Source organism: Microtus oregoni, unplaced genomic scaffold (genome assembly GCF_018167655.1).
Source record: "Microtus oregoni isolate MIOR12 unplaced genomic scaffold, Mior012 000015F_ref0000493, whole genome shotgun sequence".
Taxonomy (NCBI): domain Eukaryota; kingdom Metazoa; phylum Chordata; class Mammalia; order Rodentia; family Cricetidae; genus Microtus; species Microtus oregoni.
Genome location: NW_024543074.1, coordinates 28,892,889 through 28,916,811, shown reverse-complemented (window position 1 = coordinate 28,916,811; position 23,923 = coordinate 28,892,889). Strand labels below are relative to the sequence as shown.

Genomic DNA, 23,923 nt, shown 5'->3' with positions numbered 1-23,923 from the left:
CTCACTTTGGAGTGTGCGCACCAAGAAAGACAAAGGTGGTGAAAGTGACCAAGCAGTCATTCCAGCGCATGCCCATCCCTAAACTGCCCTGGCTGTGCGGGGCTCACTTTGTGGAGGCGGAAGTCCAATCCGCTGGAGCGAGCGCGGCCCCTCCCTTCCCTTGATTGGTTTGCTTCCAGTGTTGTGGGGCGGGGAAAGGAAGGGGTGGTGAGGCCCGAGCGTTCGTCTCCTTCCGCGCAGGCGCAGAGGCGCGACCAGGAGGGGGCGTGAGAGAGGGGAAGAGAATGTGGAAGCCCTGACGCGCTGGCGAGCCCGAGTTGGGTCGCTAGCCTGGACGCCTGCGCCTTGGCCCTTCGGCTCCGCGCGCGGCGGGCGGGTGCCCTGTGCGCCTGCGCAGTAGGCGGCGGCGGCGGCAGGGGGAGGTGGAGGCCGTGGAGAGGCAGCGGCAGCAGCGGGTCCCGGGACTGAGGCAGCAGCGGGGGCGCCGGCGGGCGGAAGCTGAGGTGACGAAGGCGGCGGCGGCGGCGGCCGTTTCTCTCACGGTGGCGGAGACCAAGGCGGCGGCGGACGGGGAGCGGCCCGGCCCCGGCCCCCTGCTCGTCGGCTGTAGCAGGGCCGCCGTGGGGCCGGCCCGGCTCCCGCCCCCCGCGGCTCCCCCTCCGGCTCCTCCTCCTGGGAGACGCCGGGGGCCCGGCCCGGCCCGCACTCAGAGCTCCGCTTCAGCCGCTGCCGGGGCAGTCGGAGGTGGCGGCGGCGCCATGGGCGGCCTGGCCTCTGGGGGGGATGTGGAGCCGGGACTGCCCGTCGAGGTGCGGGGCTCCAACGGGGCCTTCTACAAGGTGAGACGGCGCGTCGACCCGGGACACCCTCCCTAGCCCCCTCCCCCGGCCGAGGCCGGCACGAGTGGAGCGGGATCGAGTTTCTGGAGCTCGGTCCTGACCCTTAGAACCTTCGACTCACGCTCCCACTCGAAAGCCTTCCGGGGAGACCGTGGGAGTTAACCCTCGTGCTCTGCTCTTCGAGCCCGCGGGTACACCTGCTTTTATCCTCAGCTGGAAGCGTGACCATCAGGTCATTACTGCGCGTGGCTGGGCGCTCCCGCTCCCTCCGGAGAAACCCCTTCACCCAGCTTCTAATGGACTTTTCTTGTTTCCTAGTGGAGGAGATACTTGAGCTCCTAATCGCATCCTCTGCGGCCCAAGCACATGGGAGAGCCTCTTTCTTTTCCTGCGTGACCCCCTTGGGAAGGGCCACTGGCCCATATTCGATCTTCCGTCTTCAGGGAGGCTTCTGCCTGCTGGCTCTAGACCATTTACTCAACTTTCATCTTGCATTCTTGTCCCCAGGTTAAGAAGAAATGGTCAAAACGCATTTGTGTTATTTAGCATCTTTGGCCTCCGGTTTTATCAGCCATGAAAGTGGGTTTGTTGGGCAAGTCTGTCACCCCACCACACCTTTGTCCTAAACCAGCCTACCTAGGTTTGGGTTTGTACTTACCTCTTTGACTCCAGATACAGTGAGGCCATTCCTTTATCTTCTAAAGTTTAAGCTTCGTTAAAAGGTGTCTCATCAAGATTCTGTTCTTACTCTGACAGATTTCTACTTGTTGACAGTCTTTCTGGAAAGAAAAGATACCTTCCAGAGTGGCTCATTTCAGCTTTTCTTTGCCCAAGATTTGATTTCTTTGACCTGTTTAGGGGTGGGGTTGGAAGAGGACCTTGATGTATAGCTCACACTATTTAGCCCAGGCTAAACGTGACCTCTTCTGTACTCCTACCTCAGCCTTCCAAGTTCTGGGACTACAGATGTATGCCACCATCCCAGACCAGACTTTTTGTTTTTCTTTCTATCCATACATCCATCCCACCTTCTGTATCTGTTCTGTCTATTCTGGATTCCCTCTCCCCCCAATTTAGATTAAAGACTGACTCTTCTTGACCCACCAAATATTTTTCTTCATCTGATAGGTGAAATTCTGAACTTATTTTGAACACCCCCCACCCCGCAAGACAGGTGTGCTCTGTAGACCAGGCTGGCCTCTACCCCCACCTCCACCTGGCCTTCTTTTGATTTTTGGGGGGTGGAATTGTCCCAGAAACTTTTGATTCCTCCCTTACTCTTTTTACTCTGGAGAGGAAGGAATTTTCATAGCATCGGATAAGTTGGAGCCGCCTTTATTTCATGTCTCCTCAGGTCCTACTCCAGGAGACTTTTCCGCTTTCTCAGGCCCTTGGGAATCTCTCTGACCACTGTGAAACTGTATCTTTTTGTAGCTGAAAAGGCCTTGTGCTTGCCCTTGTAGTGGTTTCTGCTCCACTTCAGCTGATAAGTTTGATTTTACTCTGTGAACGCCATACCATTTCTGCCTGCCTTTTCTGATCAGGTTCTTTATCCAGTGCCTGTGAGTGTAAATATGTTAGTCTTAGCTTATCGTCTCAATTAAGTCTTGGACTTTTTGCCTTGCTATTTCTGTATTCTTGTGTCATCCTCACTGATGTTCACCTATTCTGTGTATAGCTGAAGAAGGCTCCTAGCTGATTCTGACCCTGTCATCTTTCCCACTCTTAATACTTTTTCTTCTGACTGGAGCAATATCTTTGTAACATTTCTGTTTTCTGTGGCAAAAGTCTCTTAATTCCTTTCAGGGGTTCTCATTGGACACATTTATGTGTTTGTTGTGGTGGATTGTTTTGTTTTTAAGACAGTTTCTCTGTGTAGCCCTGGCTGTCCTGGAACTCTCTGTAGACCAGGCTGACCTCAGACTCGCAGAGATCCACCTGCCTCTGCTTCCCTAGTGCTGGGATTAAAGGTGTGTGCTACCACTGTCTGGCTACATTATGTTTTTTAATATCCTTTTTCTCAGACTTGTATTAGATTTATTAAAAGTCTTCCTTAGGCTGGGTATCGTGGCACATTCCTCTAATCCTAGTACTTGGAAGGCTGAAGTATGATGGTCCAAGTTTAAAATGGCCCAAGTGTGGAGAATGAGATCAGGTCTCAAAACAACAAAAATACCCTTCATAAGCTGTTCTTTTTTCCTGGAGACATCTTAGCTTTCATATATATCCTCTTCACCTCCAAATTTTTACTTTCAAGAAAAGTGACTTTTTTTCTCCTTGTTTGTTTTTTGGGGATAGGATCTCTCTAAGGGGCCCTGGTTGTCCTGGAACTCCTAGGTAGACCAGGCTGGCCTTGAACTCATTTTTGGGTCTGGGATTAAAGGCATCCACAACCACACCCATTTAGAAAGTAATTCAAGATAAGATACTTTTGTTCTAGGAGCTTGGGAGCCAGGCACAGCTTGGAAAGAAGAGTGCTCAGTTCAGATTAACTGAGGTGGTTGGGAAGGGATAGAGTTTCTGTTAAAAAGAGGATCCAACAGAAAGTCCTTTTTACCTATGGACCATACATAGCAGAGATGTATTTGAGTGAAGCAGGGACAGAATTAGCAGTTGAATAAAATCCTGTATTCTAGCCATTTCAGCACTTTCTGCTCTACGACTGACAATTGGACTCACCTTTCTTAAACTCAGTGTGATGTGGTTGCTTATCTGTTCCAATCTTGCTGATTGATATTCATGACTCAGCAGACTTCAGTGTGAGTGAAGGAGTTCTGGCTTGTCTTAGATCTCTAAATTTAGGGAGACCCCCTTCTCTCAAAACTTATTTTGATTTATCCAGGGCAGATACTAGATGTCAGATCCAAATTATTTTATATCTATCCTATCAAGCTTTCCTTTTTTGTTTTAAGGTGAGGTTCAAGTGGCTCAGCCTGGTTTTTAGCTGAGGATGACCTTGAATTCCTGGTCTTACTGCCTCCACTTCCCAAGTGCTAGGATTGAGACACACCACCAAACCCAGATTCATAATGTTTTGTTTTTTCTGTTTTTTTGTTTCTGTTTTTCAAGATGGGGTATCTGTATAGCTCTGGCTGTCCTGTCCTGGAACTCGATCTGTAGACCAGGCTGGCCTCAAACTCAGAGACCCACCTGTCTGCCTCTCCAGTGCTGCCTTTAAAGACATATGCCACCACCAACCGGCCAGCATTCTTTTCTAATGGGACATTATCAACTTCAAAACATATTTTTTGCCTTGACTCTTTTTCTCCTAAAAATTCCTTTTTCTTCTGTGGGGTAAAGATGGAGATTAATTTCATATCTTCTTATTTAAGGAAACTGAAGTATCTAGGAATTTAAGAGCTTTCTTCATTCACCTGACAGTTCTAAGTCCAGAAAGCTAATCCAGGAAATGCTACAGCCCTGACTCAGATCATCTGGATCTAGAAGGTTTACAACAGAATTTATGTGCTCTCTTATTTCTCCAGTGGCATAGACCAAACAGAACTTTGGAGTTCTTTTTCTATCACAGTTGTCCTCCAAAGAAAACCTTGTATCTGAAGTAAATGGGTAGAATTAAGAGGCAGAGCCGGGCGGTGGTGGCGCACGCCTTTAATCCCAGCACTCGGGAGGCAGAGGCAGGCGGATCTCTGTGAGTTCGAGACCAGCCTGGTCTACAAGAGCTAGTTCCAGGACAGGCTCCAAAACCACAGAGAAACCCTGTCTCGAAAAACCAAAAAAAAAAAAAAAAAAAAAAAAGAATTAAGAGGCAGAGGTAGAACTGGAGTATGATGTTGGGAAGAGAGTTGAAGGGTTGATGGAAAGTAGTTGAAGGGGAAAAGATGGTGAAGGTATATGGTAAGTGGCATTGGGTTATACTACAAAAAAAGGGTGATTCTAGTCTGAACTTAGCATTTCTGCCTTGGAAGTCACTATTTATTGAAAAAACTAATATTACTTTATGGACTAATTCAACATAGAAAATTAAAGCTTGGGTTGGAGAGATGGCTCAGTGGTTAAGAGCATTATCTGCTCTTCCAAAGGTCCTGAGTTCAATTCCCAGCAACCACATGGTGGCTCAACCATTTATAATGAGGTCTGGTGCTCTCTTCTGACCTTCAGGCATACACACAGACAGAACATTGTATACATAATAAATAAATTTTTTTTTTAAAAAAAAAGAAAATTAAAGCTTTAGACATAGCCCTTGTGAATGAGTATATCTAGGAGTGAGAACTTTTTTTCAGAGGCAGTCAAGTGATTATGACTTTTCTCCTTCCTTTTTCTCCTTAAAATGTTTTTGATAAATGATAAGTATCTTGATAATCTAAGACTCTGAGCCTTTCCCACTCTCAGGAGTTCTCTGTCTGTCTGTCTGTCTATGGTAAGAGACTCTATATAACTGTGGTTGGCGGTTGCCCTGGAACTCAGATCTGCCTGCCTCTGCCTCTTTAGTGCTGGGATTAGAAGTTTATGCCACCAGGCCTGGCTTCTCTGTCTCACTTTTCCTTAATAAATCTACATTTACCCTAGGGGAAAAAATTCTTGGAGATGGACATTTGGATAAAGAGTTTGATAAAATGTTAGGCTTGGTGATCTATCCCTGTAATCCTACTACTTGGGAGGTAGAGACTGGAGGTCAGGAATTGATGGTCATCCTCACCTACATAGTAAATTCTGCATGAGATTCTGTCTCAGACAAGCTAAAGAACCCAAAAGGAAGCAGGATGCAGGCGAGTCCTGACAAGTGGAAGCTGTTTGGCAGAGTTACTTTGTAGAGACTAGCAGGAATAGGCATTGGTTCTGAATGAAAAGAAGATAAACATCTCTGAAGACTTGTATTTACAGTGTGCTAAGGAATATATGCTGAGGACAGATTGTCCACACTTGGGCAATAGTAAGGCTCTAAGGAAGACTGTCTCAAAAATCAAAGGGGAAGATGAAAAGTAGCATAGGGCTAGAGAGATGGCTTATAGCACTTGCTAGGTTTCAGAGTATTGGGGTATAAGTCCAAGCACCCATACAGTTGATAATTCTAGTTCCCGGGTATCTGACAGTCTTCTCTCTCATGGAACCAGGTACACATTTGGTGCACATACATGCCTTCAAGCCTAATACTCACACATAAGTAAATCTTACTTTGTTTTGTTATTTTTGAGATGAGTTTTTCTGTATGGCCTTGGCTGTCCCAGAACTTGGCTCTGTAGACCAGGGTGGCCTAGAACTCAGAGATCATCTTGCCTCTGCTTCCTGAGGGATGATGTTGAAGGCTTGTGCCACTACTGCTTGTCATGAATACGTAAATCTTTAAAGAAAAAAAAAGTAATAGGGTTGGCAAGATGGCTCAGTGCTTGCTCAGAACCCGAGTTTGGATCCCAGGAACCAATATAAGTAGCTTGTTGTAGCAACAAAACTCTGTGATCTTAGCACTATCAGAGACAGGAGGAGCCCAGGGGGCTTGTTGGTCAGTCCAAGTTCAGTGATGGATTCTATCTCAAAAATTGCAGTACAGGGACATAGATCTGTTTCTGGCTTTCACATAAATACACATACCACACAAACCTGGACGGTTAGTATATGCCTATAATCCCAGCATGTGAGAGATAGAGGCAGGTAGATTTATCTGAGTTAAAGGCCACTTCACAGCCTGGTATATGTAATAGGTTCCAGTTTATCTAGGGCTGGATAGTGAGACTGTTCCCACAAAACAGCCGAAAATCCAAGTTTAGATTTTTTCCATTATAAAGAAAGAGCAATACATAAGTAGTGGTTGATTGGTTCTGTGTAGAGGGAGCTGTATATTCTCTAGAGCATTATTGGTACATTTTCTCCTAAGCTCTGCCACTATCCTAGTTACTATGCTAAGAGTTGGTCCTTGAATACTGTTAGCCTTTTGAAGTACCTGCTTTTCTTACTGATTCTGATGTTGACGATTGAATTCAGGCCCTTGTATATGCTAAGCACATACCATTGCTAAACTATGTGCTCCAGCCCAAGCTCCCTAATTAGATTATTATTTTGTTTAGCTATAGGTGGCTTTTTTTTTTTTTTTTAATACAAGGTTTCTGTGTGTAGCCTTGGCTGTACTGGAACTCACTCTGTAGACCAGGTTGGCCTGGAACTCCAAGATCCTCCTGCCTCTGCCTCTTGAGGGCTGGGATTAAAGGTATGTGCCACCACTCAGTGGCAACTATTTTTTTTTTATATCATTTGTTTAAGACAGTGTTTTATTATGTATCTTTTGGTGGTCTGGAACTTTTTATGTAGACCAGACTAACCTGGAACTTAAAAAGATCCACCTGCTTCTACTTTTCAAATCCCGGAACTAAAGAAGCTGGGCACCACTGCACTCAGCCTGTGTATGGGTACTTTATCAATTTATGAATATATGTACTATTTGTATGCCTGGTTCCCGCAGGTACGTCTGCCAAGGAAGGCCCTAAAATCTGCTGTTTCTGCCTTCACTTGAGTGCTGGATTATATGTGTACTTCTTCATGCCTGGCTTATGATACATTAAATTTATTTTTTTCTTTTTTAGGACTGGAGAGACAGCTCAACAGTTAAAAGCACTTGCCTCTTCCAGAGGACCAGAGTTCAATTCCAGCACCTACCTCAGGGATATCACAGCTATATAACTGCAGCTCCAGAGCACCCAACACTTCTGACCTCTTTGAGCTCCTGCACTCAGTATTCACATACCCACAAGCAGACCCACACACCTACATACATAATGAGAAATAATAAAAGATAGATACTTTAAAATTATCTTTTAAAAAATCGATGTATATGAATGCTTGTCTGTGTGTGTACCATCATGTGTACCTGCTGCCTGCACAGACCAGAACAAGGTCAGGTCCTCTGGGATTGGGAGTCAGAGGTGGTGCTAGGATGTGAGCCTGGGTCTTCTGCAAGAGTAACATGTGGTCTTAACTGCTAAGCCAGTTCTCCAGCCTCCATTTAAAATTTCTGAAGTAAATTGTTTGTATGATAATGAGGTTATCGAAGTCCATCTTTTGTCTGTGGCTATCCAGTTTTTTCAGCACCATTTTTTGAAAAGCACTCTGCTTTCTCCGAACTCTTTTTATTTTTATCAAAAATCAGGAAGTAGAAAGTAATATATAACTGAAAGCACTTTGGGGGCTGGGGTGTAGTGCAGCTGATAGTACATGCACAGAGGACTCCCAGCACCAAATAAATTGGGTATGGTGGTGCACAGCTGTAATCACAACACTTGGGAGGTGGAGACAGGAAGATCAGAAGTTAAAGGCTCTGCTGCATATGAATTTGAGGCCAGCCTGGGCTGCTGACTCTAAAATAAAATCTGTTACATACCAAAATATAAAATAAAAAGTGTGTAACCAAAAAAAAAAAAGTGTGGGCCTGGGAGATGGCTCAATGGGCAATACCCGAGTTTGATCGCAGAATCCACATGATAGAAGAGAACAGACATCAATAGTTTGTCCTTTGACCTTCCCACAGATGTTGTAGCAAAAGCATGCATATGTTCACACACACACTTACACACATATACAATGTGTAATTTAAAAAACAAATTCCTAGAATACATAAAAGAAAACCTTAGGGGATTTAGATTCCAGAAGTTTCTTAGATGTGAAATCAGAAGCACAATTCATAAAAATTAATGAATTGTACTTTGTCAAAACTAGAAATCTTTGTGTGAAAAATAGAGAAGACAATAACTGAGACTATAGATTGAAGAAGCCCCTATTTCATGACTCCTTTGGCCATGATCTCAAGGTTGGAGTCTTGTACATACTTTATTTCTAGGTTCAGTAGTTATTTTTGCCTTCAGAACTATGACATCTTTTAAACTCTTAGTTTTTTCTTATGTAAACTGCTTAATATTTTGGACTTCTCCAGTGTTCCAGTTATTCTCCAAGGACTTGGACATCTGGGTACTAAATTTGCCAGCTCTGGTGTCCTCTAGGTGTTCTAGTCTAGCTGTACACTGTCTTGTGGGATATTTGTAGCTTTGCTGAAAGTTGACGGTATTTTAATTGAACTCTAGCAGGCTGCTTAGCACACCAAGAGGCAGATAGCGAGGTAACTGGTATCCTGAGTAGGCCACCTGTGGGGCTGCTCTGGTGCAGGTTCTACTTTGTTCTTATCCCATGTTATTTCTAGATTTTTGTCAGTATGGTTTTCTTTCACTGTTCATATTTTCTGACACATCTTCCTGGTTGTGTTTAGATTGTTCACACCCCCTGCTAAACCTCTTAATTTTAAAGGCTTCTGATGGCTAAGATGATCGTTAAATGTATTTTCTTTTTTTATATATTTTTTATTGATATTTATTGAGCTTTACATTTTTCTCTGCTCCCCTCCCTGCCTCTCCCCTCCTCCCTTCAATCCTCCCCCAAGGTCCCCATGCTCCCAATTTACTCAGGAGATCTTGTCTTTTTATACTTTCTACTTCCCATGTAGATTATATCAATGTAAGTCTCTCTTAGCATCCGTATTGTTATTTAAATTCTCTGGGATTGTGGTTTGTAGGCTATCTTTCTTTCCTTTATGTTTAAAAACCACCTATGAGTGAGTACATGTGATAATTATCTTTCTGTGTCTGGGTTACCTCACTCAAAATAATGTTTTCTAGTTCCATCCATTTTCCTGCAAAATTCAAGCTGGCGTTATTTTTTTCTGCTGTGTAGTACTCCATTGTGTAAATGTACCACATCTTTCTCATCCATTCCTCTATGGAGGGGCATTTAGGTTGTTTCCAGGTTCTGGCTATAAGAAACAAAGCTGTTTTGAGCATGGTTGAGCACATATCCTTGTGGTACGATTGAGCATCCTTTGGATATATACCCAAAAGTGGTATTATTGAGTATTAAATGTCTTTTCATTTATGTTTTTTACATTTTTTTTCTAGGGCTTTGTGAAGGATGTCCATGAAGACTCTGTCACCATCTTCTTTGAAAACAAGTAAGACCTTAGGAATAGACAGGCATAGTAGGTCCTGAAAGGACAGCAAAAAAGTGGGGCCTGCTGAGGACAGTAGGTGCCAGGGAACTGAGAGTTTGGATGAGAATTCCAGGAAAAAAAGGGCAGGTAGCTTGGTGCAAGTTGTAGGCATTTGACAATTAGTGTAAAGAATAAAGACCACTGTAGAACAGAGCCTGTTGTTTTGACTCTTAAACTAGCAGAAAGGATAAAGTGGTCTTGGCCAGGGAGGAACTTCCTTGTGAAGAAGTGGACAATTACATCAATCTGAATAGCTTTCCTGTCACTGTCTTGTAGCTGGCAAAGTGAGAGACAGATTCCTTTTGGAGATGTCCGACTACCACCTCCAGCTGATTATAATAAGGAGATCACAGAAGGAGATGAAGTCGAGGTAAGGCCTGTGAAGTGCACCATCTTAGTTTGCTCTTTTTCCCCTTAGGGTTCTGTTGTTTTGTTTTTTCAAGACAGGGTTTCTCTGGTTGTCCTGGAACTCGTTTTGTAGACCAGGTAGTCACAGATACACCTGCTTCTGCCTCCTGAGTGCTGGGATCAAAGATGTGCATCACTATAGCCCAGTTGGATTTTAGGTTTTTAACTTACTGATTTTGTTCCTTCCTCATCTGAACCACCACATCTAGCCATGTAGCTGGTGAAGTAAATGCATTGGTACCTTTCTGTCATGGGTGTGATCGGAGGGTGCACCTGATTAAAGGGGCCACTCTTTCATGTGTGACAAATCCACTTGAAGTCTGTGTATGAGTGAGTGAGTGAGACTTGGGACTTAACCCAAGACCTTGGGCATATTTTGTGAGAGGTATGTGTATGTGCATGCGTCTGTGTGCATACATAATTGTAGGCATGAGTGTGTCATGGCTCACAAGTGGTGGTCGGGACAGCCATGAGCTCTGGGACTTGAACTCACTCAGGTTATCAGGCTTGGAGAGCTCTTGTCCACTGTGCAAGTTCAGCTTTCTCCAATTCTTTTGTTTCTGTTTTTTGTTGTTGTTTTTGTTTTGGGGGGGAGGTTCTCTGTATAATAGCCTTGGGTGCCCTGGAACTGACCCTGCAGACCAGGCTGGGCCTCAAACTCAGAGCTCTGTCTGCCCCTGCCTCCCAAGTACTGGGATAAAGGTGTACACCGCCATACCCAGCTGGCTTTCTCTAATTTGATGTTTTTGAATAGTCTTCAATGCTGTGTCTCTTTATTTCTAACTTTCCAGGTTTATTCGAGAGCCAATGAACAGGAACCTTGTGGTTGGTGGCTGGCCCGGGTTCGGATGATGAAGGGAGATGTGAGTGACTAAAGCCCTGTGGGGAACTCCTGAAGCTGTTGTTCTGTGGAAAGGTAGCAAATGGATTGATTACCCTTCCTTCTTCCTTTCTGCCAGTTCTATGTCATTGAGTATGCTGCCTGCGATGCTACCTACAATGAGATTGTCACCCTGGAACGACTTCGACCTGTTAATCCCAATCCCCTTGCAACCAAAGGCAGCTTCTTCAAGGTTACCATGGCTGTGCCTGAAGATCTCAGAGAGGCGTGAGTGTTGGAGAGGTTGGGAATTGACGACTCTCTATAGTGTCAGCCTCTGTCCTTATTTTTCCCAGGTCTCCCACTCTTCAGTCTGTTCTATTTATCCCCTGGCCCTATGAGGATCTTTTTGCATGATATACCTCTAGCCTTTCCATTTTTCATCTTTATCTCTCTTTCTGTCTGTCTGTCTTTATTTTGAGACAGGGCCTTACCATACAAGCTCTGGCTGTCCTGAAACTCTATGTAAACCAAGTCACATAGATCCACCTGCCTCTGCCTCCCTGAGTCCTGGGATTAAAGATGTGCACCAATATACTCTGCTCTGATTATTTTTAAAAATAATTTTCTTAATCCTTATTATTTAACATTTGGTACGATCCTAACCTGGTCTACAAAACGAGTTACAGGATAGCCAGAGCTGTTACAGAAAGATCCGGTCTCAAAAAAACAAAAACAAAAAATAACAACAACAAGAGTGATTCTATCTTTCTTATTTCCTTCTCCCTACTTTTTGTCCCCAAACCTCTTACTGCTTCATCCTGAGCACTTTACTGTTCTCTGCAGCTGCTCCAATGAAAATGTCCATAAAGAGTTCAAGAAAGCACTGGGAGCCAATTGCATCTTTCTCAACATTGCAAACAGTGAGCTCTTTATTCTGGTGAGTTTTCATGTTAAATTAACATAGGTCTTTTCAACAGTTTTTCCTTTTTCCTCTTTAAGCTTTTGCAGAAATGGGTTGTGCTAGACTGTGCTCATACTTAACTTGTGACTTTGTTACTTCTGACCCTCTGAACCCAGGTCACCTGCTTTCCTTACTTTTCCTCATGTATGGCCTTAATTTCCCCCTTCTTTTTTTTTCAATGTGAGAGACAAAATCATGTTCTTCACACACCTATCTGTTTTAGAAAAGTACCCTAGCTCTTGGATATATTAGGATCTGTGTGTGTGTGCATGTTTGCGTGTATATAAATGCACACTTTGGGGGTGGTTGAGAAAGCCTGAAGTGTTGGTATCAGGTACAATCAACCTACACTTTATAAGACAGTCTTTGAACCCAGAGCCAGCCAGTCAGTCATCCAGTCCTCCTGGGAACTCCTGTTCCTGCCTTTTCTACGTCAGGACCCCTGAACCCTCTCTGGTCTTTGTGTCTATGTGTACATAACATATTCACACAGCGAGAGACACATATAAATCTCTTATCTTTTGTTGTTTTTTGAGATGATCTCATTTTGACTGCCCTGGAATTCACTATGTAAACCTCAAATTCAGAGATCTACCTGCTGCATCCACCACTATCTCCAGCTATAAATCTTTATAAATGATAAAACAAAAACAAAAAACCACCATATTGCTCTCACCTTGTACTTGCTTCTTGTCAGATGAGTTCCGTTAGTGTTCAGCTATCCAGCCTCTGTGTGAGTGACAGTGATTTTCCTGTATCCTACCTCATTTCCTTTTTCTTCCTTTGAGACAAGGTCTTACTGTGTCCCCTGGATGACCTGGTACTCACTGTGTTGCTGCAGCTGCACTTGGGTTTGTGACAGCTTTCCGGCTTTACTCTCCCTACGTTTGAGGGGATAAGCTGTGCTACCATTCTTATTTTAAATTTCATCTCTCCCTCTTTTTCTCCTCTCCCTCTCTTTTTTCCCCCCTGGTTTTTTGAGCCAGGCTTTCTCTGTGTAGCCTTGGCTATTCTGGAACTCTGTAGTCCAGGTTGGCCTTGAATTCACAGAGATCTCCCTTCTCCCAAGGGCTGAGATAAAGGCGTGTGCCATCACCGCCCAGCCTTTTTCCACTTTTCACGACAGGTTTTCTTCTTGTGTAGCCCTGACTGTCCTGGAACTCACTCTGTAGACCAGGCTGGCTTCAAACTCATAGAGATCTACTTGTCTCTGCTTCTTGGCCTCCACCATGATCGGCTGAACTTCATTCTTGACACCTGCCTTCTTTGCAGGATACTGGCATTCTGGTGCCCAGTCTTTGATGCTCCCTGGAGTGTATTTTGTTTGTAAGACTTTTTATTCATTTCTTCCCAGTCAACCACAGAAGCCCCTGTGAAGAGGGCATCTTTGCTGGGTGACATGCATTTTCGAAGCCTTCGCACCAAATTGCTGCTTATGTCCCGCAATGAAGAAGCTACCAAGCACCTAGAGGCAAGTTTTGGCTGCTTTTTCTCATGCTGAATAATGTTGTACTTTGCTTTCTCATCTTGTTTCTGAAACATAGACAAAGGCTACTGAGTCATTAGTCCTGGATTGGCAGTTTTGTCTCATAATCTCCAGAGGACAGTGTTCTATTCTGTTTTTTGTTTATTTGTTTGTTTGTTTTGAGACGTGATTTCTGTGTACCTGTGGCTGTCCTGCAGCTCCCTGTGTGGATCAGCCTGGCCTTGAACTCACAAAGATCTGCCTGCCTCCTGCTGGGATTAAAGGCACTGCCTGGCTTTTATCTGCTTTTCAAGACAGGGTTTCTCTTTGTGTAGCGCTGGTTGTCTTGGAACCTACTCTGTAGACAAGGCTGGCCACAAACTCACAGATCCATCTGCCTCTGTCTCACGAGTTTTGGATTAAAAAGATGGCCAAAAGTACACATTGTCTGTCTCTCTGCCTATCATATATCTGTTTATTTTTGAGGCAGGGTTTCTCTATTATATAGCTTTGGCTGTCCTGAAACTTGCTATATAAAGTAAGATGGCCAAACTCAGAGATCTCCCAAATGTTGTCATGCACCACCATTGCCTGGCAATATTGCTTTAGAACAGGATCTCACTGGTCTCCTTAGCTTGCCTGAAACTCTGCAGGCCAGGCTACCAACCTCAAATGCCTCTGCTTCTAAAATGCTGGAATCTAAGGTGTGTACCACCATGCCCAGCTTGGTTTTGTTTCTCTCTGTCTCTCTCTCTCCTGGAACTAGCTCTGTAAACCAGGCTGGCTTTGAACTCAGAGGTCCACCTGCCTTTGTGCCACCACTGCCCAGCTGTTTTTTGTTTAACATAGGGTCTTTTGTATCCTAGACTGGTCTCAATTTTGTTATGTAGCCAAGATGACCTTAAAATTTTTTGATAGGGGCTGGAGAGATGGCTCAGTGGTTAAGAGCATTGCCTGCTCTTCCAAAGGTCCTGAGTTCAATTCCCGGCAACCACATGGTGGCTCACAACCATCTACAATGAGGTCTGGTGCCCTCTTCTGGCCTGCAGACATACACACAGACAGACTATTGTATGCATAATAAATAATTAAAAAAAATTTTTTTTGATAATTTTTCTCTATTCTCCTGGTGCTCAGATTATAGGTGTGACCAATACCCCTGTTTGTCATAGTGCTGGGATCTGGCTGTAACCTAGAGCATCATGCATGCTAAGCAAACACTCTACCAGCTGAACCCGCAACCCACAATCTTTTTCTCCTGGCCTGAGTATAGAACACAGGGTCTGTTACTTGCTAAGCAGGTCTCCTAATGAGCCACACCCTCAACTCCTCTACAAGTTTTTGCTACAAGGTTTTGAGTTCTGACATCCTATAATTACAAGTTTCCTTTTCAGAATGATTAAATCATTCTTTTTGTTTGTTTTGTTTTTGAAACAGGGTTTCTCAGTGTAACAGCCCTGGCTGTCCTGGAATTTTCTCTGTAGACCAGGCTGGCCTCGAGCTCACAGAGACCCACCTGCCTCTGCCTCCTGAGTGCTAGGATTTAAAGGTGTGCACCACCAATGCCTGGCTGTTAAACCATTCTAAATGAGTGTAGGGTGTGAGTGTTTAGATTGATTCGGATCTTTAATTCCATTTATCAAGTGAACTGACCCTTTTGGGAGGCTTTTCTTTGAGACAGCACAAATTGTGCATTATTCCAGTCTTCTCCAGGGCTGTTACTGAAGGAACTGGTTGATGAAAAGTCATCTTTCCTTCTGCTTGATCCACATGTTTTTGCCAGTTCCGAATGAGTAGATTTTTTTCCTTTTTTTTTTTTAAAGATTTATTTTGCCAGGGCTGGAGAGATGGTTCAGCAATTAAGAGCACTGACTGACTGTTCTTTCAGAGGTTCCAAGTTCAAATCCCAGCACCCACATGGTAGCTCTATAACTGTAGTTTAATGGGATCAGATGCCCTCTTCTGTTAGACAAATGCAGACATAAAGTGAATAAATGATTAAGCCATATATAATTTTTTTTCTTTTCTTTTTTTTTTACTTATTTATTTTTTGCTTGGTGAGGTGGCACATGCCTTTTGGGAAGCAGAGGGAGGCAGATCTATATAAGTTTGTGGCCAGCCTGGTCTATAAAGCAAGTTCCATGACACAGAAACCTTGTCTCAAAAAAACAACAAAAGATTTATTTTACATTATGTGTGTGTATGCATGCATGGTGTCTATAGTCTTTAGAGGTCAGAAAGAGAGCATTAGATTCCCTGGGACTGAAGTTAAAGGTGGTTGTGAGCTGCCTAATGGATGCTGGGAATAAAACCTGGGTCCTTTGCAAGACTTAACGTAACTTGGAGTAAATTCTCCAGGCCCATAAGCAGATTTTAACAAAGGGTAGAATATTCTTTTCTCCTAGATCTTGGCTTTCACTTTCTATGGTAACATGCTTCTAGTAATCAAAGTGCTTTCTCAGCACCGTGTAAACTTGACATAGTAATCCCAGCATTTGGGAGATGGAGGCAGGAGGATATGTGCACTTATTTTCATACCTTTAATCCCAGCAGTTGGAGGAAGAGGTAGGTGAATCTCTACATAGAGAGTTCCAGAACAGCCGAGGTTATCAGGGCTATGTAGAGAGACCCTGTCTTTAGAAAAAGAAAGGACAAAAGGAAAGCTTGCCTTTGTTTTTATTGATTCTTGTTACTTTTTACATTCTTGTACTTTTTTTGGGGGGGGGGGGTTCGAGACAGGGTTTCTCTGTGGCTTTGGAGCCTGTCCTGGCACTAGCTCTGTAGACCAGGCTGGTCTCGAACTCACAGAGATCCGCCTGCCTCTGCCTCCCGAGTGCTGGGATTAAAGGCGTGCGCCACCATCACCTGGCCTTTTTTTGTTTTGTTTTTGTTTGTTTTTGTTTTGTTTTTGAGACACAATCTCACTGTGTAACCTTGGCTTGCCTGGAACTTGCTATGTAGACCAGACTTGTCTTCAATTCAGAGATCAATCAGCCTGTCTCTCCCTTCCCAGGGCAGGGATTAAAGCTGTGTGCCACTGTACCTAGATAATACCTCTTTCTTATTCACTCCCAATCTCCCCCCCCCCTTTATTTTTCTTTGTTGGGGACTAAATATAAAGCCTTCTGAACTTTAGGCAAGTTCTCAGCCACTGACAATAACTGTTAGGGCTATAGCTGAGTAGTACAGCATTTGCCTAGAGTATGAGAAGCCATGGGTGAAACAGTAGACTCTACCTAGGTACTCAGGAGAGGCAGAATACTGCTTGAATGCCTTAGTCCAAGGCCAGCATAGTGAGACCCCCATCTGAAGAAGAACTGGACAGCTGCACATTATGACATGTGCCTGCATTTGGTGCTAGAGAGTTAAGAGCACCAGTTGCTCTTGCAGAGGCCCTGAGTTTGTATATGACAGCTCATAACCATCTTTAACTCCAATTCCAGGGAGCTGATGCCTCTTCTGGCCTTGTGGAGCAACAAGCATGTACATGCATGGTACACAGACATACAAACAGAACACTCATATACATAAAATAAATTTAGCTGGGTGGTGGTAGCACAGAGGCAGGCAGATCCTGTGAGTTCCAGGATAGGCACCAAAAGCTACAGAGAAACCCTGTTTCAAAAATTAAAAAAAAGAAAGAATTTTAAGAAACCACTTTGGAGAAACCCTGTCTTGAAAAAAACCAAAAAAAGAAAAAAAAAGCCACTTTGACGTCAGCCTTGTCTAATCCTCTTGTTAGTTTTTTTTTTTCACCCCCTTTTTTTTTCAAGACAGTATTCTCTCTAGTCCTGGCTATCCTGAAATTCACTCTGTAGCCCAGGCTGGCTTTGAACTCCGGGATCTGTCTTTGCCTCTCAAATGCTATGATTAAAGGTGTGTGGCACCACCACCTGGCTTTGTCGCTCTCTTTTAATGCAGAATAAACATTGCTTTATTAATGAAAATGAGAACAACTGAGAGTGAGAAGGGCTCAAAAGAGGAGTACTATTTTTACTAACATCAGAGTGAGTAGACCAGCTGTAGGGACTGTCAGATGGTAGAACAGAGAGTGTGTCTTGTTAAGAACCATTCAACCAGTTCGTGTTAGAACCAAATCTAGAACTTTGGTGGTTTCTAGCTCAAACTGCCCTCATTAGTTAATAACTGCCCATAAGCCTTCGTATTTAAAGGAGTCTGAGATTTCTGTGCAGGGTTCAGTGCCTAGCAGATCACAGGTGGTTCTGGTTTTCTTCATGCCTTTTTTTTTTCCTTATTTAAACAATACAAAGAAACCAGGGAGGTAGTAGTACACACCTTTAATCCCAGCACTTGGGAGGCAGACACAGGTGGATCTCTGTGAGTTTGAGGCCTATTGGTCTCCAAAGCTACAGAGACTCGGGAGGCAGAGGCACGAGAATCTTTGTGAGTTCGAGGCCAACCTGGTCTACAAGAGCTAGTTCCAGGACAGGTACCAAAAACTACAGAGAAACCCTGTCTCGAAAATCAAAAAAAAAAAAAACAAAAAAAAAAACAAAGCTACAGAGAAACCTGTTCTTGAAGAACGAAAGGGGAAAAAAAGAAAAGAAAAAAGGAAACCCCCCACTGGGCAGTGGTGGCACACACCTTTAGTCCCAGCACTCAAGAGGCAGAGGCAGGTGGATCTCTGAGTTTGAGGCCAGCCTGGTCTACAAGAGTGAATTCCAGGACAGGCACCAAAGCTACAGAGAAGCTGTGTCTCAGAAAACGAAAGAGGGAGGGAGGGAGGGAGGGAGAGAGAGAGAGAGAGAGGGAGAGAGAGGGAGAGAGAGAAAGAAAGACCTCCCCCCCCCCCAAAAAAAAAAGCAGTACAGAGAATTAGCCACCTGGGACGCATATTCTGAGATTCCACCACCATGATCTCACAGTGCCTTTTCCTCTTAGACAAGTAAGCAATTGGCAGCAGCGTTCCAAGAGGAGTTTACGGTGAGAGAGGACCTGATGGGTCTGGCAATTGGGACACATGGTGCCAACATCCAGCAGGCCCGAAAAGTGCCAGGAGTGACTGCCATTGAGTTGGGTGAAGAGACCTGCACTTTCCGCATCTATGGGGAGGTCAGCCAAAGATTGCTCTTTTGGGTCCTTTGGGGAACTGAGGGGATAGAGATGAGGTGGAAAGCAAATTTGTGGTACCCTCTCTGCCTGACTTTGGTCAGAAAATGGCAGAGATCCAGACTCTATTTTAGTTTGCCTTTTCTATAGACACCTGAGGCATGCCGACAAGCTCGAAGCTACCTGGAATTTTCTGAGGACTCTGTACAAGTGCCCAGGAACCTGGTTGGTGAGTTTGGGTGTGCATATAAAAAGGAATAGTTAGGGCCCAGGTGGCAAGGGCTTGAAGACAATTTTGTAATTCCTTATAAAGAGTCTGACATAAGAATGAGAAAAGGCAGTGATGTAGTTTGAGGGATTGTAGCATTTTTTATCCCTGGAAGGGTTATGAGATTCCTAGAAGCAGGAAGATGAATTACATGCAATATATATATATAATGAGAAGGGACTATAGAAGAAGAAGACTTTGACTTGTATTTCCTTAATAACCACAAAAAATAAAAGCCTAATTCCTCCTTTATCCATTTAGGCAAAGTGATTGGAAAGAATGGGAAAGTGATCCAGGAGATCGTGGACAAGTCTGGTGTGGTGAGGGTGCGTGTGGAAGGTGACAACGACAAGAAGAACCCCAGGGAAGAGGTATGGGGCCTGGGGACTTCTAGACGTAGACTGTGGTCCTGTTGTCTATTTGAGGAGTGGGCTTAACATTTTAATCTTTTCCTTTCTGATTTTCTTTTTTTCTTGTAACATTTTAATCTTTTCTGATTTTCTTTATTCTTTTTCTATGTTTTTTAGTTATTTATTATCTATACAGTGTTCTGCCTGCATGTATGCCTGCAGGCCAGAAGAGGGCACCAGATCTTATTACAGATGGTTGTGAGCCACCAAGTGGTTGCTGGGAATTGAACTCAGGACCTTTGGAAGAACAGCTAGTGCTCTTAACTGCTGAGCCATCTCTCCAGCCCTTTCTTTTTCCTTTTATTTAGCCCTAGCTGGCCTGGAACTTACTTTTGTGAACCAGGCTGGCCTTAAACTCAGTTCACAGAGATCTGCCTGCCTCTGCCTCCCTAGTGTTGGTACTAAAGACCTGTACCACCATGCCTGGCACCTTTAGGGGCGGGGGTTGTTGAAGCAGAGTCTCGTGTAGTTTAGGTTGTGTTTGAACTTAATTAACTTTACTGTGTAACTGAGGATGACTTTGAATTCCTGCTGCCCCTGTCTCCTGAGTGCTAAGGATTATGTGTGCCATCACACCTAACTGACTTCTAATCTTTTTTCTGGTCTGTTCTCTAGGGAATGGTTCCCTTCATATTTGTTGGAACCCGAGAGAATATCAGCAATGCCCAGGCACTGCTAGAATACCACCTCTCCTACCTGCAGGTACCCATGTCAAAAGCCATGTCAGACAAACTGGGGTGAAGAGGGGGCAAGGACTGCTAGTATATAATCTTGGTTTTTTTGTTGTTTTTTTTGTTGTTGTTGTTTGTTTTTCGAGACAGGGTTTCTCTGTGGCTTTGGAGCCTGTCCTGGAACTATCTCTTGTAGACCAGGCTGGTCTCGAACTCAGAGATCCGCCTGTCTCTGCCTCCCGAGTGCTGGGATTAAAGGCGTGCGCCACCACTGCCCAGCTAGTATATAATCTTTGGAGCTGTCCTGCATGCTTTGTCTTTTTGCAGAACAGGACCGTTAGTTCATATTTTGGCTATGGGGCTGTATCCTATTCTCTAATGTTTTGTCTTCCTTCTTGTAGTCCCAAAAGCTTAGTTACACAGGGACCATATGGAGAGAAAAGCATGAAGGAAGTGGACTGTCCACTCATTTTAATTCTCCTGTGTTGTCTGTTTTCTTTCCATCCAGGAGGTTGAACAACTTCGCTTAGAGAGACTGCAGATTGATGAACAGCTTCGGCAGATTGGACTGGGCTTCCGCCCTCCTGGGAGTGGACGGGGTGGCGGTGGTGGCAGTGACAAGGCTGGCTATACCACAGATGAGAGCTCCTCCTCTTCCCTGCACACGACCCGAACATATGGGGGCAGCTATGGGGGCCGGGGCCGGGGCCGGAGGACTGGTGGTCCTGCCTATGGTGAGACAACTGTGGGGACAGTGGAGGAGGTGGATGTTTGGGTGGAGACTCAGGGAAAGCAGTGACTTGAGTACTTATGAGTGATAAGAAGAATTCTAGTTTGGAAGAGGTAGTGAAACTCCCAGGGCAAGACCAGTGGATCTGATTAAACCTGTCTGTGCCCTTCAGGCCCCAGCTCAGACCCATCCACAGCTTCTGAGACAGAGTCAGAAAAGAGAGAGGAGCCTAATCGAGCGGGACCTGGTGACCGAGAGCCCCCAAGCCGTGGAGAAGAAAGCCGGAGGCGGCCAATTGGGGGCCGGGGAAGGGGACCCCCACCTGTTCCCCGGCCTACCTCAAGATACAATTCGTCATCTATTAGCTCAGGTATCAGAGAGCTGGAGGGGGGTGAGGGGTGGTGGTGTCGTGTTTGTGGGCCCAAAGGAGAAAATAGTGGTCACCTAACTCCCAGTCCCTTTCTGTCCTGTCATCATCAGTGCTAAAGGATCCAGACAGTAATCCTTACAGCCTATTGGACACATCTGAACCAGAGCCCCCAGTTGATTCAGAACCTGGTGAACCCCCTCCAGCAAGTGCCCGTCGTCGCCGTTCCCGCCGCCGTCGTACTGATGAAGACAGGACTGTCATGGATGGAGGCCTAGAGTCTGATGGTCCTAACATGACAGAGAATGGCCTGGGTGAGGGGCGAGCCTGGGTTCTTATAGGTGGTTTGAGAAAGAATGAAGAGGATGGGTGTATGACTTTTCTTTACTACACAGAAGATGAATCGAGACCCCAGCGACGTAATCGGAGCCGCCGCCGCCGCAATCGTGGTAATCGAACTGATGGGTCTATCAGCGGAGACCGCCAACCAGGTCAGCTGACACTGTGGGATTGGAGCCTTTCAGGAACTAAGAATGGGATGCCTCCTGCTCTAGGAAAACCAGGGTTGGGTTCGGTGAGAACCATGGAGATGGATACCTGTGTTCCTGAAAGTCTCGATCCTCTCTGCCTTTCCTAGTGACTGTGGCAGACTATATCTCACGGGCAGAGTCTCAGAGCCGCCAGCGGCCACCTCTGGAACGTACGAAACCCTCAGAGGAATCTCTTTCAGGACAGAAGGTAGGCAGTCATGATACAGTTTACCCTGTTCTTTTGATTCGGGGCAGGGACACAGAAAACTTTCCTAGGAAATATCTGAGATGTTGAATTAGCTGTATCTGGTAGAGTTCAGGTTAAGCTGAGGATAGAGCAGAGCTGGCACGAACAGAAGACAAGGCTCGCAGTGACTAGAGCACAGGTGTATCAGTAGTGAGAAGGAGTGCCCACACCTGGTGTACTGATGAACTGCATTCTTTTCCTTCTCCTGCTTCCTCCTCAGGGTGACTCTGTCAGCAAGCTTCCCAAGGGCCCCTCGGAGAATGGGGAGCTCTCTGCCCCCTTGGAGTTGGGTAGTTTGGTGAATGGGGTTTCATAAAACCTCCAGTCCACATCCCTCCTTTCTCCATCTCGCTTGCTGCCCACCACCATGGCCCTCATGGGTCCAACTGACCTGCGCTGGAGCTGCTCTTATCTACGGGGGTGGGGGGTGGCACAGCAGCTTGGGTCCCCCCCAACCTCCAGGAGCTAGTGGAGGGGTGTGTAACAGGGTCATACCCCCTCCTTCTTGTCCAACCTACCCCCAGGGTGAGGGGAGCCTCCCCTTCCCTATCAGACTGGATGTGCCTTTATCCTCTAATGCCCCGACCTCTGAACACCCCCATTCTCCGCCTGTTTGTGGGGGTGCTCCATGACCCACCCAGATTTGACAGTTCAGGGGGGCTTCCCTGCTATCCCTCCTCCCATCCTGTACCCCCCATTTCTGGGGCCTCATCACTGTGGAAGACGGGGATAGTGAGGGTATTTGTGGGTGGGAGGCATGGGGAAGGTTTTGGAGTAGAACCAGGGGTGTGTATGAAGGGGGGTGACAAGGTCCCCTAGGGAGTTGGGGGGATAACCTTGTCTGGTGGATGAGAAGGCGTATTTATTTTTCACTGTACAGTATTTAAAAAGAGAATAAAAAAATCCAATGGCCTTGTGGTTCCCATGCCTTCTTTGTACCCAGTCTGGTCTGTTTGGATCTCTAGGACTGACCTGCACTGGTCTCTTGCTTGCTCTTGTTTTCTATTCCTTATTCTTAGCTTTTCATCCTATGTCAGAAAGATGATATTCTGGGAATTGCTGCATACTTAATTCTCCATACCCAGTTATTCTTCTGGTCCAGAGGTTTGTGCTTCAGGCCTTGCTGTTTCCTCCCTCCCCTTGGTTGCTTGATAGAGTTGGGCCACTCCTAAGCCCTGAGTCACGGGAGGCTAGGCAAGACTGCTTGAAGCTGGATCTGTTCCTGCTAGGAGCTGAGAGTCTGGGCAGGCTATTTAATCGGATTATCTGGGGCCCGGGGCACAGGCTGGGCCTTCATCAGAGGTGAAAATAGGGTTCTCTCAGCATGGCCTCTGGAACCCAGGAGGGTCAGCAAGTATTTCTGGCCTGGTGTTGCCCTGACTCCAGAATCCACACCCTTGACCTTAGCTTTTGGGGTCTCCAGGGAGAAGAGGTGTGATTATAGAGTTGGGAGACTCCAGACCTATGTTGGACAGTACACTGAGGGCTGAAGGTGATCCTAAATAGGGCGTCCCTGAATGCCTTGACAGAGAAGCCATGACCTTAAAATGTAGTGAACTTAGATCCTTAAATATTTATCAGGGGTTGGAGAGATGGCTCAGAGGTTAAGAACTCTGGATGCTTGCTCTTCCAGAGGACCTGAGTTCAATTCCCAGCAACCACATGGTGGCTCACAATCTTCCATAATGAGATCTTGTGCCACCTTCTGGCATGAAGGGATACACGCAGGCAGAACACTGTATACATAATAAATATGTCCAGGTGATGGTGTTACACACCTTTACTCTCGGTACTTGGGAGCCAGAGATCCATCTGCCTCTGCCTCCTAAGTACCTGATACATCCTGTTTGTTTTTCAGGACAGAGTTTCTCTGTGTAGCCCTGGTTGTCCTGGAACTCGCTTCGTGGATCGGGCATCTGCGTGTCTCTGCCTCCCAAGCACTGAGAGTAAAGACATGCAACACCAGAGCTGTATGGTGCAGTCCCTGTCTCAAATAATGACATTTAAAAAAGTATTTATCAGGGCAGTAAAGATAGCTCAGAGGACATGGGAGTGGTGGTACAAACCTTTAATCCTAGCACTCAGACGAATCTCTTGAGTTTGAGGTCAGCCTGGTCTACAAAGCAAGTTCCAGTACACAGCTAGAACTGT

General features: G+C 45.3%; 1 protein-coding gene across 1 annotated transcript; it reads left to right on the top strand.

The window, feature by feature from the left end:
- Window positions 1–275: 275 nt before the first annotated feature.
- Fxr2 (FMR1 autosomal homolog 2) lies at window positions 276–22,690 on the top strand. The gene is made up of 17 exons (XM_041665229.1): window positions 276–839; window positions 9,731–9,783; window positions 10,099–10,192; window positions 11,022–11,093; window positions 11,190–11,338; window positions 11,897–11,990; window positions 13,369–13,485; window positions 18,382–18,552; window positions 18,700–18,778; window positions 19,079–19,188; window positions 19,843–19,929; window positions 20,407–20,632; window positions 20,801–20,998; window positions 21,109–21,309; window positions 21,391–21,486; window positions 21,633–21,733; window positions 21,993–22,690. The coding sequence occupies exons 1-17, from the start codon at window positions 759–761 to the stop codon at window positions 22,086–22,088; spliced, it is 2,025 nt and encodes a 674-aa protein (XP_041521163.1). The 5' UTR covers window positions 276–758; the 3' UTR covers window positions 22,089–22,690.
- Window positions 22,691–23,923: the final 1,233 nt, after the last annotated feature.

Bases quoted from the DNA above. Each gene is read 5' to 3' on its own strand.
- Fxr2 (XM_041665229.1), top strand. From the start codon at position 759: ATGGGCGGCCTGGCCTCTGGGGGGGATGTGGAGCCGGGACTGCCCGTC. The intron at 13,486-18,381 runs GCAAGTTTTGGC...TTTTCCTCTTAG, and splicing joins AAGCTACCAAGCACCTAGAG to ACAAGTAAGCAATTGGCAGC. The intron at 20,633-20,800 runs GTGAGACAACTG...TGTGCCCTTCAG, and splicing joins GACTGGTGGTCCTGCCTATG to GCCCCAGCTCAGACCCATCC.